A 16,460-nucleotide genomic window follows, 5' to 3' on the forward strand; every position below is an offset into this window, starting at 1 on the left:
AGATCAAAGCAGAGAGGGGCAAGCGCGTCCTCAGGCGACTACCGTAACGGTGCGGCTTGCGTCCGCATCGATGGAAGAGAAGATACGAAGGGGAAAGGGAAAACAAAAGCGCAAAGCAGAGAATAAAAAACGCACGAGGAGGAGTGTGAGACCTAAAAGCTGGAACATTCATGGGGCAATAAATGGGTCACAAACACATATGCATCAGAAAAAGAGCCTAGCTGTAGGCCGAGGTGAGGAAGTATGCTTCTTTTCTGTGTTGCTAAATCCTGAATCAAGTCGTCGACGCGTTTTTTTCGAGCTGCAGCCACTGATAGCTTTCAGGTGCTTCTCTACTGTGTCATTTGACGTATTTCTTTTTGACCTGCAGTCACTACTGTACAGTGGGCCCTTTAAACGAAGGCGAGGCTCACAAAGCACATAAACAAATACACACGCACATGTATTCAACAATTCAGGGCTCAGGATTGGCATGCGCAAGTGCTCTTTTTCTTCACAGCCGCCTCAACCAGCTTTGAAACGCGCTCATCGTCAAGTGACACGACAGCCTGCAGCTCCTGCATGGCTTTCATCTCACGTATCGCCTTGTCGGCGTCCACACGCAGTATGCCAAGTTCTCGCATGAGGAGGTGTGGCAGAAAACTGTCGTCGACACTTTCGTATGAGTGCTCAGTGCGAAAGTAGAGAAAGTAGGCGTATGAGCACAGCGCCGTTGCAGTCGTAACAAAAAAGGTGACTGGCTCCATCACATCCCACCCGTACACCTGGAACGTCAGGTACGCTAGCACTAGCATCTGAGTACCGCTGCCGAGTGCTGTGAACGCCCAGAACTCTCTCTCGCGGCGCACCGCCTTCTCCGCCGCTGGTAAACTTTGCCTATGGAATGCGCCAAGAGATTCAGATAGCGCGTGGTACAAATTCCCGAATGTTTTGCTTGTTGCCGGTACAAGAGGGAGCCCACTTTTCAGATGCACCGCATCGACGACAGCCTTGACGTCAGTGTACACGTAATCATCCACCTCCACAATCATCTTCGCGCGTTTGAGAGTGTCTATGTACTTCACCGCCTCGGCGTCTGTCATCTGAAACTGTGATGGGGTCAGCTTCCCTTGTGTCAAAAGAGCGACAAAGGCATCCTTCGGAAGTATCTTCTTGCCGCAGAGGTCAATCGCGCAGCGCGCAAACAAAGCCTTGCGCAGAAAGGTCTCGGTAACCATCGCGTCCAGGCGACCGCACTAGATCGAAGGGAATGAATGCTGGTGGGCAAAAGAGAATCAAAAAAAAAAAAAACAGAAGAGGAAGAAGGATTTATCAAGTGATGGAGGAGCTTGACAGCGGACTATGAGAGGCGAGCGCAGAAACCTGCTTGGTGCCAGCACACGCAGAAAGTGAACAAATTTCAAATGCATAAGCACAGAGCATTTGGATCCTCACAAGACAAAGCAGTCTTGTCACGGAGCAGGCTTTTCACCTTTTCTTCGCGACACATGCTAAAGCGCAACGTGAGTGTCAGGCACGGGACGAAAGTGGACGGTGATTGTGGCGACTTGACCAGAAACTACTTGAAATAGAAGACACTTTCCACAGCACAACCCTTTGTTGCACGACACTGAAGTTCATATACTTTCCGCTATGCAACACTATATGCATGACCACACTAAATCTGGTCCAGGTAATCGCGCAGCTGATCGACGCTCAGGACTTCGAAACGGTTTCCTAAGACACGACCGACCTGAGTGTTTTCTGACGTCATCTGGCCATCAAAGCCCTCCTTTAGCGTCAACAATGCGGTGTGCACAGCATCCTCCAGCTCCATGTCCACAGTGTAACGCTTTTCTAGGAATGCCTTCGCGTCCGGACTTCCGGTGCCGATCGCCGTCGCCTTCCAGGCCCAGAACGTCCCGCTAGGGTCCACCTGATATAAATGGTAGCCGTTAGCATCCACCCCAGCGACCAGGAGAGAGCATCCGAAGGGACGGACACCGCCAGACTGCGTAAATTCCTGGTAGAGAGCGCTGATCTTCCGTACCAGCTGGCTGATCGGAATGGGCTCGCTGTACATTAGCCTGTACTGCTGGCAGTACTTCCGAGCGGCGTCGATAAGAACACGGCAGTCTGGGCCCATGCCGCTGTAGGTGCAGCCAACGTGCTCATCTAAGACGAAGACCTTCTGAATTGATGAGGCATCCACTAGGGTAGATGGAGCCTTCTTCTTCGCAGCAATGACGACCCCATCGGTGGCCTTCACCCCCAGCGCAGTTGACCCTTTTCCGGCAGCTGTCGTCGCATACTCAATCTGAACCAGCTTTCCTGAAGGACTAAACGTCGTCAGACCATAAAATGCCTCAGACATTTTCAGTTACAACGCTGCTTTCTTTTTTAAGTATCGGTGTATCCGTCTTTGTGTAGCGAAAAAATACAGTTTACTTCACACGCTGTGTATGCTAGAGAAGCGAGTGCAGGGGAAGTGAAAGAATGGCTTCTGTGACACAGAAAGAGAATCCAGCTAGACAAAACCAGAAATCAATTTTTGCTCGCCATGTTGTGTTTGGATGGCGTTATGATTTTTGTTTTACAGCAATTCAGAGTGTAAAAGTACACGTGAGAACGCCAGAGCAAGCGAGAAAGTAAATATATTTAGGGGCAGAAATACGCACTTGCGATGTGTGGTTCATTCCCATACGCAGTAAACCGGGATTTAAAAATCCAGTTCTATTTCCACCGCTAACGAGAGAACTGAGATACTTCTCGGGCAGATTTAGGTGCTGTACTAACTTCGAACAAAACCAGTTTCGCTCACTCACAAAGGTTATGGCTCTCTCCCCCTTCATTTGCAATAAGCACTTTCGATCAAGATCGTTTTTTGTTTCATGCTTGACTAGAACACCAAGAAAACGGCAAAAATCAAAAGAAATCACTTCGACTATTCATTGAGAGAAAGGGACGCCACTCCCTCTCGATGCTTAAAAGAAAAACCTCCGACGTTGATTTTGATAATCTTGCAATCTGCAGAGAGAAAAAAAGCTAAGAGATAGATCAATTTGCACTTGACTCCTTCTAGTTGAAAACAGAAACACACTATGTGTCCTAAAAGCTCTATATTCAGGGCTTACTCCGACACGGGTTTCTTGCCCAGCACGAACATGTCGTGAAGGATCGGCGCCTTCTCGCGCCAGTCCGCCGCGTCGACATCGTACAGAGGCTCAAAGTCGCGGTCTAGCCAGAATTCGTACGCACCCTTGCGGTTTTTCTTCACCGGTTGGTAAAGCGGCTCAAACTCCTTCCACGGCTTCACACCGTAGAGAACGGTGTGGTCAAAGTGACCGAGAGCACGCTTCTCCTCCCACTTCTCCAGCCACGTCTCGTGCATCATGCGCTCGACATACCAACGCATCTTCTTGCACATGGAGTGCTCCTCACCCCAGTTCCCGATGCAATGCAGCCACTGGTAGTAGGCCAGAATCCCGTTCTTCTGCTTGTTGATTGTCCCACAGAAGCGCGGTTCACTGAAATCACTGAAGTGAGGCATTGCCGGCAGGTCCTCACGCTGAACCTTGTACTTTTTATGGTCCTCGTGTGGCATTTTTGGTGGCGGTGGTTGGTAGCTCCTTTACAAAGATAAAACCAACGAGTAATACGCTTTCATATGAGAAAGAAATGAGAATAGGTAGAGAACGTGAGGGCGTCATTGTTGTTTCGAACAAAAACGTAAAAGAGAGATCAAGGGAGCAGTATCACATCTGAAGTCAGAAGGCTACATATGCATAAGGAAAGTTGCTGGGAGCATTCCCCCTCATATGAAACTCCTTGATGGAAACAAACAGAGGAGGGGTGCATATATTGAACACATATGCGCAGCACACATTTTTTGTGTGTCCGGTAAAGGTCACACACCCCAGAAGGATGCGACCCGAATGGAGAGAAAAGTACGCACACACGATTTTTTTTTCTTCGTGAAAGGAAAGAAAAAAGAAGTCCAATAACACTTCATAGTCACCTACTGATTAGCGATCTTGCGCAGCTTCGCGTTCCCGTTAGCCAGACGCACATCAAGCTCCATAGCCTTGCGAGCAATAGCTTTGCGCTTGCGGGCACCGACGGTGTGAGAAATGACGCCAGCGTACTTGCGGTTCTGCATCACGAGCATGTACAGGTCCTCCACGTTGTTGATGGGGAAGTTGCGAAAGCCGGACGGAGTGATGTACTTGGTGGCGCGGTCGCTACCGTAACCCTTGTTCGGCATCGCCTTCTGGCCCTTGTAGCGACGGCGGACCGGGGAGTCCTCACCACGCGGCTTACGCCAGCTAGAACTCAGCTGCGGGAAGAGCTCATGGCGATGGCGGGTGAAGCGCTTCGTGCGCTTTTTCACGATAGCCTTCGAAACAGTCGGCTTCACCATCTTTAAGTGCTATACTACCGCAGTCGCTCAAGGGGGGATGTTAAGCCCAAAAAAAAGTGTATACGAGATGCAAGAGACGGATGAACATATAGATTCAAAGCCCAATAGACGAGCAGGCAGCCTCACGTAGAGCATATACGCGAAGCATGCAAAAATCGCAAGCATGATTTATCCCAGCTGTAATTGCGCAGCAAGAAACACAGAGACTGTAATGAAAGTCTTTTGTTCCGCTTGAGAGGAACAGTTAGTAATCGTTGTCCGGAATAATCAAAGTGCTACTCAAATACTTTTTAGGGTGCTTTTGGGAGCCCTACCATGAGGCTTTTTCTTTACTGCGGGAGGTCGGCGACTGAGGATGGAAGAACAACAGTCCAAAGATCCTTCAAGATACTTGAGCCCACTTAACTCAGACCAACGATACAAAGTCAGCGATTGGCTGTCAGCTTGTTTTTTCTCGCACTCCGCTTTGCCTTTTGGGCATACGGCTTCCGACTCTTGGTGTCGAATTGAAGACGACTGGCAGCGGCGAAAAAGGCAACTCTATCAACTGCAGTTGTGACAGTGATGTGGCCTTTGCTGCATTGAATGTAGAACACTGGCGCGTCGTCATCTGGGTATACATTGCGGTTCGGGCAATGGCTAACAAGTCGAGCATTCCACCCCAGAGGGGAGAGAGAAGAGGACACTCGCCGTTTGTAGGTGAGGCATAATTGACCGTAGCGTGTGCTGCATCGCTGGCATATTTCGATGTCACCAATGTTTAAAACTTTTTCCTGCTGCCGGCAAAAGAGGCAAAGCTGTTTTGACGACTCCATTCTGCGACTGAGTCAAAGCTGAAGCCACGAAGAGATGCAGGAATAAGAAAGACGAGAGGGTTATCAGCTCTAATGATTGGTGTCTACAGAGGTGGTACCAGAAATCGCTAGTATGACGCTGCGCATGACCACATCGCGGCTTTTGCGCGGGTGAAATTCGCAGTAACTCGAGTATGCGCACGAGTTTGGTCCATATCATTTGAGGGTTTGTGCGAAGCATCTCAGGAAGACAGCAAAGATTTTGGTTGGTCATGTAAGATGCGGAGAGGGGACAAGTGAGTCTCGCAACGAATTCATATGAAGGCCGCAGAGCATCGCATTCAGCCGCAAATTGGCACGTCTGCCAAAGTAATGGGCAGAGGAGTACTGCGTGTGTGTGGGGGGGGGACCCATCGTGACGTCATGTGTGACAGTCAGACCCCTTTCCCATTGTGCCAAAACAAAACCCAGAGGAGGGGGCAGGAACGCCTACTCCCAGGTAGCCGTTTCTTTGCGCATCTCGTTCCTCGCAGTTGATGAGTCACTAAACGATCAAAGCCTTCGATCTTGGTTTCCCTGCATGCCGTGAGACGAGGCGACTCGGCTGTGAAAGCACAGGAACTGGAGACGCAGTGTGAAGCTTCTTTTTCCAACCTTCACGGCTCCATCTCGACTTCCTGCTTACATGCGCACAATCTTCTTTTTTTTTCATCGCTACATACGTGCTGTGGCAACTCAGAGAAAAGCGGCATCGTCTCTCCCTCAGTGGATGTCAAGGACAAACAGTAATTCTTTTCCAACGTAGCTATCTGCAATGTCCACATCGAAGGAGGCCGCGGATCAGAGCCGAAAATTCGGCTTTAAAGAAACGCGTGAGCAGTACCAGCAGCGGAAGAGGCAAGAAAAGCAATTGAAATGGACGGAAAAGTTATCAAAAGAGGATCTCGGAAAACTGCAAATGGAGTTGGAGTCCTTGAAGAGAGCCCGTTTTTTGGCGCCTCAGCAAAACGAACGCAAGCGCCTTGTGCACCGCATGATTCGAGACCTCGAGGCAGCGGAAAATAAGGAGCCAGAGGAGGAGACACCTGTTGTAGCCACTACGCCGTCTGCCGTAGACTCAGACTCGGATGAAGATATTTTTTTTACGAAGGGCACACTCACAAATGACGAGCACAAACGTCTTTTTATCCCGCGCTCGATCCGCAGGAAGCCAGAGGAGAAAAAATGTGAGAAGACTGCTCAACAGCTTGCTGAAGAGGCGGAAAGAGAGCTTCTTGCTGCTGTGCACAACGATGACGACCTCGATTCATTTCTCAATTCTCTCAAATGATCATGTGAAACCTTCTGCTGCCCACCTCTAGCAAGACACCACTCGCTAGGAGACCCGCGAAAAAATTTCTCGTAGCTGCCATTAAGCACATCCAAGATGCCTACAGAGGACACAAGACTCGTGAGTTTGCTTTTTTTTGAGTGGAGGTGTATTATTCTCAGCGGACTACGGATTTCTTGCAGCGAAGTGTAAGCGCACTAGATTGACAAAGAAGGGAAAAAAGAAACAAGCCTTTGAAAGGGTGCCTTTCGCTATTGGCCACGTTTGTACCTGGGGAAAACAGCTACCAAGTCGGCTCACCTCTTGGCACTGCTTGCGCTCTTGCTAATTTCGGCTTCAGCGAGAGTCTATCCGACTCTTAGCATGCGTCTTTCGTTTTCCACCGGTTGTCGCATATGCAAAGTTTCTCCTCTTTTTTCTAACAGTATCAAGGCAATTCATTTTTTTTGTTTGTTTCTTTGCATCGCTATCATTCTCTCCGGCTCATTTTTTTCTCTCCCCCTCTCAATCCTTCTTTTTATGGATCTTAACATGTGTCTCTTGACACGGGTGTCTACATATCGCCGTAATGGCGGTAAGCAAGACACTAACATGAGCGGTAAGATCGCGGAGCTGTCGGGCAGAATACTGTCGCAGCAGCAGTACTCACAAATTTTAGAGCAGCGCAGGTGGCTGCAAGGGTTGCTTAAAGGGGTCTCTCTTGATATGGGTCCGAAAGAGGAAGAGAAAAGCCCTTCTCCTGTTGTGTTGCCATATGGTTCTATTGTGTCTGGCACCTCGTTTACAGACGGCGACGCGGATTACATAGTTTCTTTCCCAACTCTATCTGAAAACACGCGACAGAGCGGCGCATGCGTTATTGGACGTGAACGCCAGGAAAAGTTCCTTTCCGACATATTTTCCCACATTCGCAAGTGCAACAGCGACGTCGAGTTGCACCCACAGCGAATTTTTCGTGCAAGAGTGCCAATAGTGCAGTACGTGCGCAAAAGCCCCAAGGAGAGCACCAAATTTGATCTTTCTCTCTCGTTGGACGGACTGAAAAACTCATTGCTACTGAGGCAGTACATGGCAGGTGATCCTCGACTTCGGTTGGGAGTGTTAGGCGCCAAGCAATGGGGAAGAGAGCAGCAAATACTGAACGCGCGCCGAGGCTGGATCTCACCGTACGCCCTGTCCATCATGTACATTCATTTTATGAAGGATACAGGCCGCACAGGTCTTTCTTTTGACGAGGAGGCAGTTAGTCAACGAGTGAATGCGATCGTATCCACTGCAGCGGAGTCTGAAGGTGATATCAGCCATGTTGATGAGTTGGCCTCCATCTTGCCTCTGCAGGAAGCCGATATCTCACTTGTGGAAAAGGATGTGTTTGATTTCTTCGCCTTTTACGGTACTCCTGGTGGATTCGACTTCGACGCTTTTGTAGTCGATATCCGCTCGCGAGAACGCTTCTCCAGTAAAGACCAATGGTGTCAGTTCCTAGGTCAACTTGACGAGAAGGAGCGCTGGCACCTTCTGGGCCACGAGGTGATCCTTCTCCGAGATCCATTTGAGCCTCATAGCCTCGGCCGAAGCGTTGATTTTTTTCGAGGAGAAGAGCTTAGAGAGAAGTTCCGCTCCGCTGCCGTGAAGAAAGAGCCACTTTCACTTTTCGCATCGCTTTAAGACTCTCTGATAAGGTAGTACAAGAGGCACGACTCTAGCGGCAGCTGCGCTTGTGCACCAACGATTGCTGTTCTGATGCACAAGCACGTGGTAAAAATCGTGTTATTTAAACGGAAGAGCTGTGGGGGTCAATGCGTCTGTGTCATCTCAGGAAAGATTCGGAAAAAGGGAAAAATGGAATTTGCGGGCATATTTATCACACTGGATAGTTTCCGACTAGTACTTGAACGATGCTTCTTCGTCCTACTCTTTTTTTGTGTGTCGTAGGCGTTGCAAAGCAGTCCACAAAAAAGCGAACCTGTGACAGCTGACCTCTCAGTACCACCATAGTGTTTGTGACGCCTTTGGGGAAAGGAAAGAAGTCTTGCAATGGAGGTGACATTGATTCCATGAACTTCTCCTGTTGCCATCAAGTTAACAACTATGTTTGTCCTTTCCCTCTCTTTTTTTCCCGGAACGCCTCCGTGCGTGCTTAACATTTCTTCTCGAACCAAACAAAATGACGAGATGAGGTGCTCCCCTTTTTTGTTCCCCGCATTCACGACGACATAGTTGTGGGCTCTTCTCGTTTGTTACAATGACACCAGTGCTGGTTCCTACGGCATGTGAGGACTGGTCTCTGAATATCGATGATGAGTCCACAAAGCGATTTTGGTGGAATAACACATACAGTATCACACTTTGGGAAGAGACGCTGAATATTGAACAACAAACAGACAAAATCACGGACAGCGATGTATGGTCCAAGTTTATTGACCTTCAGTTGAGATGCGCTTTCAAAATATGTTCCATTTGCCATTCACCAGAGGGCAACTATGACATGAAAATATGTTGCTACTGCGGTAATACTGTCCACGAAAATTGCTCGGAACCTGCAGCACCTGAGCAGATCATGTGGAAACCTGCAAATCTTGCATACGTAGAACACATGCGTGCCTGCTTTCAGTGCCAAGCAGTGGATTACAAAGAGCCGTCGGTTCCTCAGTCGCCGAGCGAGTGCGACAATGCTCGTCGTGCTGCGAAGAGAGCACTAACAATATCCGACGAGTATCCACCGGCTACCGTTGAGCGGATTCGAAAGCTCTTGCAGCAAGCAGAGACCACTTCTAATGACGCAGTGCTCCTTGGCGAACTGAAATCTATCGTACAAGGTTTTTTTCAGTCCCCGCAGTCGCTACGGTTCTTGCGCAAAGAGCGCGTTGCCTCAAAAGGTGGCGGAATAGGCGTGGTAGCAGCCCAGAAAATACCTGCTTTCTCCATTATCGGTGTTTACCCCGGATACCTGGATTTCATGAGTGGCGAGCAAGCCAAGTGTGGTCGGCCTGTACCGAAGTATGCTTTGATGGAGTACAACTGTGCCAATTACTTTAATGAGGTGTTTGTAGAACTTCAAACTACTTTCACGCCTTTTATCAATGAACCAAATGTCGACGAAAAAAGCAACTGCGCCTGGATCCAGGAGCCCCACCGCAAAAACGGGCGATTGAGTGTCATCTGCGTTCGGGATATTCAAGAGGGTGAGGAGCTTACGATTGGATACGGTCCCATTTATCCTCGCACGTATCCGTATTGCTATGATGCGTATGCTTGCCACCAGATTGAGGGACATACCACGCATCCGTGCTATTCACTGTGGCACTGGCCTACCCTGCAGGAAGCAGACGCGCGATTTGTGTGCTACATTGGCTACACTGAGAGAGAGGATTGCTATGTTCTTTGGAAAAGCGAGACATGAACATGTCCCCGTTTACTCCAAACAGAACACACAAAAAAAATCATGTCCAAAAATGAGAAATACACAATAGGTGCAGAAGGTATACAAAGACAGCAGGAGAAAGCCAACGTCACCCCGCCTTTTTCGGTTCATTGGAAAACAAGGACCCTTAGTATTGACGGGCTCCGCATCTTCATGCTTAGCACCTTCACGTCATGTCACTATAGAGCGACCTTCTTGGTGATTTTCTCTGCGAGACAATAACGAGAACAAACGTGTACTTCTTTGAGTGTTTTTCTTCTGCCACTATTCCATGGGCCCTGACGACGCGGGACACCTCAGCGTGGTATCTCAGGGTCCAGTACCCACTGTGCGTGTGGGAGGAAGCCCAGCAGCACCTATACTGTGCCGATGCCGAGCCAGTTCTGGTGGTGACAGGGTCACGCGCCTACGACGTGGAGAGGTCAGGGCGGTTCATTGCTGCTGATGCTGGAGGTCATGTCATAGATGGTGTTGCATCGGAGAGACCTGCCACAGCGAACACGTTTGTGTCACCCATGTGATGGGCGAAATGCCAACGTGACTCGAGCGCGTCTCACCCGGCCCTCTGGCTGTCCACTGGTGGGGGGGCCTGAGGTGACCTCGAGGGGGACGCACGGGGTGGCGACTGGCATGATAGGAGCGGCTGTGAGGCGACCTGCAGAGCGGGCGGTGGGTGGGGCTTGAGGTAGAGGCCATGCTCATGTGAGTGAGTTCACATTGGACTAACGCATGTCTACGGCTGCTTCGCACTACGCGATGCGCCTGTGACAGGCCCGATAGAGTGTCGTTTAACTGATGCTGTTTGGCAGAGAATGGATGCGCCGACTGCAGAAGATGCTATCCCATATGATTTGCTTCACCTTGCACTAAGATCTCCTTGTCCTCTTGTTTTTTCTCTATATTTTGTTGGTCGTACGTCGCCTTTGCATGGGCCTCTGGCCCGTGCTACCATACAACTTCCTTTCACACTCTTTCCCTTGATTCGCTTTTAGTTTGTGCTGCTGTTTTGTTGTAAAAGTTGCGCTACTGGTCTTTTACTGGCTTGACAATGGGCAAGAAGAAGGTTGGAGAAATCCAGCGCAGCGAGGATTTCTGCATCCCTGCTGGGGATAGGGATGGGAACAGCGCACTCCCCGCTGAGGAGTGGCCCCTGCTGCTGAAGAACTATGACAAGATGAACGTCCGCTCTACCCATTTCACGCTGCTGGAGTGCGGCTGGTCACCACTACGCCGCCCCTTAGCCGAGTACATCAAGTACGGCATGATCAACATGGATAAGCCCTCTAACCCTAGCTCTCACGAGGTTGTCTCCTGGATCAAGCGCATTTTGAAGTGCGACAAGACTGGCCACGCTGGTACACTCGATCCCAAGGTGACCGGCGCCTTAATCATCTGCACCGACCGTGCCACGCGCTTGGTGAAGTCCCAGCAGAACGCCGGTAAGACGTACGTTGGTGTACTGCGCCTTCACGATACGGTGAGCCAGAAGAAGGTGGATGCTGCTCTCCAGCGGCTTACGGGTCCGTGCTTCCAGCGTCCTCCTCTGATCGCGGCAGTGAAACGCCAACTCCGCATTCGAAACATCTACTCTAACCAACTGATCGAGTATGACAAGCACCGGCACCTGGCCGTGTTCGAGACGCACTGCGAGGCCGGTACGTACATTCGTACCCTTTGCGTGCATCTTGGCCTCATCCTCGGCGCTGGTGGCCACATGGAAGAGCTGCGCCGCATCCGCACCGGTGTCATCACCGAGAACGATCACCTCTCCACCATGCACGATGTCATGGATGCTCAGTGGCTCTATGAGAACGAGAAGGACGACACGTATCTGCGTCGCGTCATCCTGCCGTGCGAGTACCTGCTGTCAAACCACAAGCGCATCGTGGTGAAGGACTCCGCCGTCAACGCCGTGTGCTATGGCGCGAAGCTGATGATTCCTGGTCTCGCGCGCTTTGACAACGGCATTGAGCGGGACGACGTTGTGGTGCTGATGACCACGAAGGGCGAGGCCATTGCTCTTGCGTACGCGGAGATGACCACGTCTCAAATGGCTTCCGTTGACCACGGCATCGTTGCACGAAGCAAACGTGTGATCATGGACCGTGACACGTACCCGCGCCGCTGGGGTCTTGGCCCGATCGCCGTGAAGAAGCGTTCGATGATGAAGGACGGGCTCTTGGACAAGTACGGCCGCCCACAGTCGAACACCCCGTCAGACTGGTTCTACGTCGACTACGGAGGTGTGAAAACAAACGCGGAAGGTGTCCAATACGGTCAGGCTCCGTCCAAGGTGAGCGGTGTAAAGCGCCAGCGCGTTCCGGACTCCGATGATGATTAGTGTGCGTGTTGTTTTTTCCTCTCGCTCCGTCTTCTTCCTTTTTCTACCCCTCGATAATGCATGTTCGGATGATGTGTGTGTGTGTGTGTGCGTGTGGAGGCAGGAGAGAGGAAAGGGAAGGGGTGTTTATTTGGCTACTTTTTTCAAACACTCAAAGAAAGGCGGCGAGTGAAAGGGGTTTTCTGCTTGCCGAACGTTGATTTGTACAGGAATGTGCGTTTGTTTGTGTGTGCACGTCTGCGCATGTTTGTGCTGTCTTCGGATTTTCTTCTCTGTGACGTTCAGGTTAAGTGAGGCTAATTCTAAACCACTCTCCGTTTGAGTGTGTGCGTATGCGTGTGCGTGCGCATTTTTTTTTGGCGAGGCTGATCGTATTTTTCCCCCTCCCCTCGTAGTTAAACAGGCTAAACCACCGGAGAAAAAATGAGATGCTATCGGGATCGATGAGCGCTTTCAGTATATATGTGCATGACGTCGCTTAAGATGCACCGAATCACACGCTCTTCACCACGCATTCCCACTTAGGCAGCGTCCATCTAGGCGATCGTCTCAGGTATCCATGTAATGCAAGTGCTGCCTTGTCCTTCTCGCAAAACACTGGGAAAAAAGCTGCAGTGGCACTGTGGGCGTCGCGAAATGAAGCGCGTGATCGTGGTCGGGTGAAAGTGTGCGTGTGCGTGCCGTGCGACGGTGCAGTCTCTTCGCCACCCCTTCTGTTCCCTCTTACCATCGTCGAAGTCGATGAATGTCTGGCACGCACAAACGAATGTTGATCTTGGCAGTGGTCTTGTCGAAACAAACGCACATGAAAACAGCAAACGGTGCGAAGGTGCTCTCTACAGTCGCAAAAAAAAAATATCGACGAGCACAGTGTCTGAAACGACTCTGGCATGCCATCGGGCGCGGGAGAGAGTGCGCTATCCTTTCCGCACGGCATTCCATGTGAAACCCCAACGGCGTTCGAACTATGGCCCCACTGGTATATGCCGCTGCAGATGCGTCGTGACCTCTGAGGCAGGTGGGTCACTAATATCCTCGCAGAGATGGGCTCGGTTGGGCGCGGCGGCGTCGTGTGGTGCCCGCACTGGCAACCAAGCAAGGAAGAGCAAGCGGTGCGTAGTTGGTCTTTTTTTGTCCACTTTGGTTTGCGTGTGGCTGATGGTGTACTTGATGCGTTTCACTCTTTTAGCACTTTCTTTCCTCTGTTCTTTGTCTTTTCTTGTTTGCTTGTCCTCCCCCACCCTTATCGACTTTCCATTGCCCATCTCCCTTCCGTTCCATCTCTCCGCGGTCCTACTCCTCTTCAGTGACCCGCCTTGTCACTGAGTAGTGAACAGTTATTCTTACCAACAAGCACCAAAAGGAATCGAATACGTCTCCACTTCAAAATGTCTGGCAGGCTTCGTCTCTACAAGGAGAAGCTGGAGGGCTACAACCGCTTCTACTCCATTGTGAAGACGATCAAGATGGTGACGATGGCCAAGTTCCGCCAGGCGCAGGTGCGGATCAAGACGCGTGATTACACGCTTCGCTATACCGAGAAGGCTTTTAGCAAGCCGGGTCAGCTTGTTGGGGACTCGTCGCAGGCTAAGATCATCTACATTCCCGTCATGACGAACCGTGGCTCGTGCGGTGCTCTCAATAGCAACGTTGTGAAGGTGATCGACAGCGTTGCCTCTAGCCGCGCCTACCTCATGCCCCTCGGAAAGAGGGGTATCGATTCACTCTCGAAGCTGTACCCGTCCTCCTTCCGCATGGGCATCGTCAACGACATGCACGAGCCGATGCACTTCGCCTACGCCACGTACGTCTGGGAGAACGCGCAGCAACTGTGCCCCGAGGCCGACCGTGTCCACGTCATTTTTCACCGCTGTGTGAGCGCTGGCTCGCAGAAGCAGTGCTACTACAACATCCCCTCCTACGAGAAGTGGAGGGAGGATCTGGCTGACGCCTCCAGCACGGAGAACCAGAAGAGTCGCTACCTCTTTGCCAACACGCTGCTGAATGAGGACGAGCAGATGATTCGCGACTTCTATGACTTCCACGCGACCCTGGCCATCCTGAACGCCGTGTGCGAGAACGAGCTCTCGGAGCAGGCCGCGCGTCTGGTCGCTGTGGAAGGTCAGCTGTCGAACATCAGCACGCTACAACAGAAGACCAGCTCCTTGTACAACAAGACTCGCCAGAGCAGCATTACTTCGTCGCTGATCGAGATTATCTCCGCCATGACGTCGCTTGAGGGCAACGCGGCGAAGGGTGTGCAGCGGACGAACTTCTGGGAGGGTGCGCGCACGAAGTAAGCGGTGCGCGACGCAGTGCCGGCATCTGGCGTGATGGACCTCCGCCCCCCAAAATTGCGCGCGTCCGGTTTGCAGAGTGCGTCTCCTCTGTTGTAGCGAGCCTCGCGTGTCGAGGTTGTTTCTCTTTAGTTTTCTCGTAACACCAATGAGTCTTTCCCCCTCCTCGAGGGAGGGGCGGCACACTCACACGGTCCACTCCGTCTGCACACACCGAGAGAAGTACCATTTAGCACTTTTTTTTCGTTTTTTTTTCTTAAGAGTATCGGCGTGATGCCTCGTTACGTATTGGTAGGAGCTAAACCCCCCTCACGAAAGGAAGAGCGAGAGCTAATACGGAAAGAAGAAAGCGGAGCGCGTGTCGCTAATGTACCCTCTCCCCACCCCCGGAGCACTCCCTATGTGCCGTTTGCTCCGCATCTCCTTTGTGTCGAGGCGAGTTTAGGGGGCCATGTGAGCAAGACTCTGGCGGGTCGTTGCGCCTGACCTACATGGAGGGCCTTTAGCGGCTGCCGGATGCAGCGCCCCTTGCCTTCATGTATGACGCTCTGTCTGCCTCTCGCGGCCTTCTCACTGTCTTCAAGGGGATGACTGTGACAGTGTCGGTGGTGAGGGTGCTGGACAAGGGAGAGCTGTATGTCCTTTTCTGTCCTGCTTCGTTTCAGGTGGGACCTAATATGGGAGAAGCAAGTAGAGAGGGGAGTGGACAGGGTGAGAGGACTGCCCCGTCAGAGCGGCGCGTCTCTCTCAATTTCCTACGCAGAGATGCCTTCCTCCGACCCACCTACGCGCGTGTACGTGCCTCGACGTAAGACTACCTGTCTCTGCATCTTATCATTCTCGCTGTCGTCCCCACCGTTGTGGTTTTCTCTTGTACAAACCTCGCGCTGGGGGTAACTTAAACTTTACCCTTCCAACGCATATCAACAGTTTCCAATGAAGCTCAACATTGCGTACCCCCGCAACGGGACGGTGAAGCAGTTCGAGATCTCGGACGAGGTGCTCCGCCGCGTGCAGCTGCAGGACTACCGCCTCGGCAACGATGTGGACGGCGCCATCTTTGGCAGCGAGTTCAAGGGCTACATCTTCCGCCTGCGCGGTGGCTCGGACAAGGATGGTTTCCCGATGGTCCCTGGTGTGCTCGCCTCCAGCCGTGTGTCGCTGCTGGTGAAGCGCGGTGCAATCGGCTTCAACACCTTCCGCGGCTACCAGGGTGAGCGCCGCCGCAAGAACGTTCGCGGCTGCGTGCTGGCGAGCGACATTGCGCTGGTGAACGTGACCATCTCCAAGGTCGGTGACCAGCCGATCGAGGGTGTGACGGACACCACGGCTCCCCGCCGTCTGGGTCCGAAGCGCGCGAGCAAGATCCGCAAGCTCTTTAACCTGTCCCGCACCGAAGACGTGCGCAAGTACGTTGTTCGCCGCCGCGTCGTGAAGAGTGGCAAGAAGGACCGGCTGAAGGCCCCGAAGATCCAGCGTCTGATCACGCCGAGGGTCAAGGCCCGCCGTGCCAAGAAGGCGAAGGACGCCATCGCCAAGGTGCGCGCGTCTGCTGCTGAGCGCCGTGAGTACCTGCGCCTCATCGCCTCGAACCGCCGTGCGCTGCGCCAGCGTGACCACTCCAAGAAGCACACCCAGAAGGTACACGCCCAGCGCGCTGAGGTGGCGGCGTTCCAGAAGAAGTAGACTGCCTCCCACTGAAGCACGCACACAGACCGACGGACACAACCGCCCTCTCTTTTTTCTTCCCTTTTTACTTTTCATTTACTCTGAAGCAACCAAGCAAACAAACAGCAGCAAGCGCAACGCTGAGAGTCACAGCGGGACATCGCCGTCTCACAGTCGTGGCAGCGGGGTGAAGTGCGCAGGCGTGCA

At 51.8% G+C, this 16,460-nt stretch overlaps 10 protein-coding genes across 10 annotated transcripts; 6 read left to right on the forward strand and 4 right to left on the reverse strand.

The window, feature by feature from the left end:
• Positions 1-461: 461 nt before the first annotated feature.
• LMXM_21_1690 (conserved hypothetical protein) lies at positions 462-1,217 on the reverse strand (the record flags this gene model as incomplete). The annotated part of the gene is made up of 1 exon (XM_003875388.1): positions 462-1,217. The coding sequence occupies one exon, from the start codon at positions 1,215-1,217 to the stop codon at positions 462-464; it is 756 nt and encodes a 251-aa protein (XP_003875437.1).
• A 440-nt stretch (positions 1,218-1,657) lies between these two features.
• On the reverse strand, positions 1,658-2,353 carry LMXM_21_1700 (putative proteasome alpha 2 subunit; the record flags this gene model as incomplete). Its single annotated transcript, XM_003875389.1, has 1 exon — positions 1,658-2,353. The coding sequence occupies one exon, from the start codon at positions 2,351-2,353 to the stop codon at positions 1,658-1,660; it is 696 nt and encodes a 231-aa protein (XP_003875438.1).
• A 756-nt stretch (positions 2,354-3,109) lies between these two features.
• LMXM_21_1710 (putative cytochrome c oxidase subunit VI) lies at positions 3,110-3,583 on the reverse strand (the record flags this gene model as incomplete). The annotated part of the gene is made up of 1 exon (XM_003875390.1): positions 3,110-3,583. The coding sequence occupies one exon, from the start codon at positions 3,581-3,583 to the stop codon at positions 3,110-3,112; it is 474 nt and encodes a 157-aa protein (XP_003875439.1).
• A 414-nt stretch (positions 3,584-3,997) lies between these two features.
• LMXM_21_1720 (60S ribosomal protein L32) lies at positions 3,998-4,399 on the reverse strand (the record flags this gene model as incomplete). Its single annotated transcript, XM_003875391.1, has 1 exon — positions 3,998-4,399. One exon carries the CDS (start codon positions 4,397-4,399, stop codon positions 3,998-4,000), a length of 402 nt encoding a protein of 133 aa, XP_003875440.1.
• A 1,608-nt stretch (positions 4,400-6,007) lies between these two features.
• Positions 6,008-6,523, forward strand: LMXM_21_1730 (conserved hypothetical protein; the record flags this gene model as incomplete). Its single annotated transcript, XM_003875392.1, has 1 exon — positions 6,008-6,523. One exon carries the CDS (start codon positions 6,008-6,010, stop codon positions 6,521-6,523), a length of 516 nt encoding a protein of 171 aa, XP_003875441.1.
• A 519-nt stretch (positions 6,524-7,042) lies between these two features.
• On the forward strand, positions 7,043-8,191 carry LMXM_21_1740 (conserved hypothetical protein; the record flags this gene model as incomplete). Its single annotated transcript, XM_003875393.1, has 1 exon — positions 7,043-8,191. The coding sequence occupies one exon, from the start codon at positions 7,043-7,045 to the stop codon at positions 8,189-8,191; it is 1,149 nt and encodes a 382-aa protein (XP_003875442.1).
• A 577-nt stretch (positions 8,192-8,768) lies between these two features.
• Positions 8,769-9,926, forward strand: LMXM_21_1750 (conserved hypothetical protein; the record flags this gene model as incomplete). The annotated part of the gene is made up of 1 exon (XM_003875394.1): positions 8,769-9,926. The coding sequence occupies one exon, from the start codon at positions 8,769-8,771 to the stop codon at positions 9,924-9,926; it is 1,158 nt and encodes a 385-aa protein (XP_003875443.1).
• Positions 9,927-10,995: 1,069 nt separating this feature from the next.
• LMXM_21_1760 (centromere/microtubule binding protein cbf5,putative) lies at positions 10,996-12,288 on the forward strand (the record flags this gene model as incomplete). The annotated part of the gene is made up of 1 exon (XM_003875395.1): positions 10,996-12,288. One exon carries the CDS (start codon positions 10,996-10,998, stop codon positions 12,286-12,288), a length of 1,293 nt encoding a protein of 430 aa, XP_003875444.1.
• Positions 12,289-13,676: 1,388 nt separating this feature from the next.
• Positions 13,677-14,588, forward strand: LMXM_21_1770 (putative ATP synthase F1 subunit gamma protein; the record flags this gene model as incomplete). The annotated part of the gene is made up of 1 exon (XM_003875396.1): positions 13,677-14,588. One exon carries the CDS (start codon positions 13,677-13,679, stop codon positions 14,586-14,588), a length of 912 nt encoding a protein of 303 aa, XP_003875445.1.
• Positions 14,589-15,521: 933 nt separating this feature from the next.
• On the forward strand, positions 15,522-16,271 carry LMXM_21_1780 (putative 40S ribosomal protein S6; the record flags this gene model as incomplete). The annotated part of the gene is made up of 1 exon (XM_003875397.1): positions 15,522-16,271. The coding sequence occupies one exon, from the start codon at positions 15,522-15,524 to the stop codon at positions 16,269-16,271; it is 750 nt and encodes a 249-aa protein (XP_003875446.1).
• Positions 16,272-16,460: the final 189 nt, after the last annotated feature.

This window comes from Leishmania mexicana, chromosome 21 (genome assembly GCF_000234665.1).
Source record: "Leishmania mexicana MHOM/GT/2001/U1103 complete genome, chromosome 21".
In the NCBI taxonomy this organism is placed as follows: Eukaryota; Euglenozoa; class Kinetoplastea; order Trypanosomatida; family Trypanosomatidae; genus Leishmania; species Leishmania mexicana.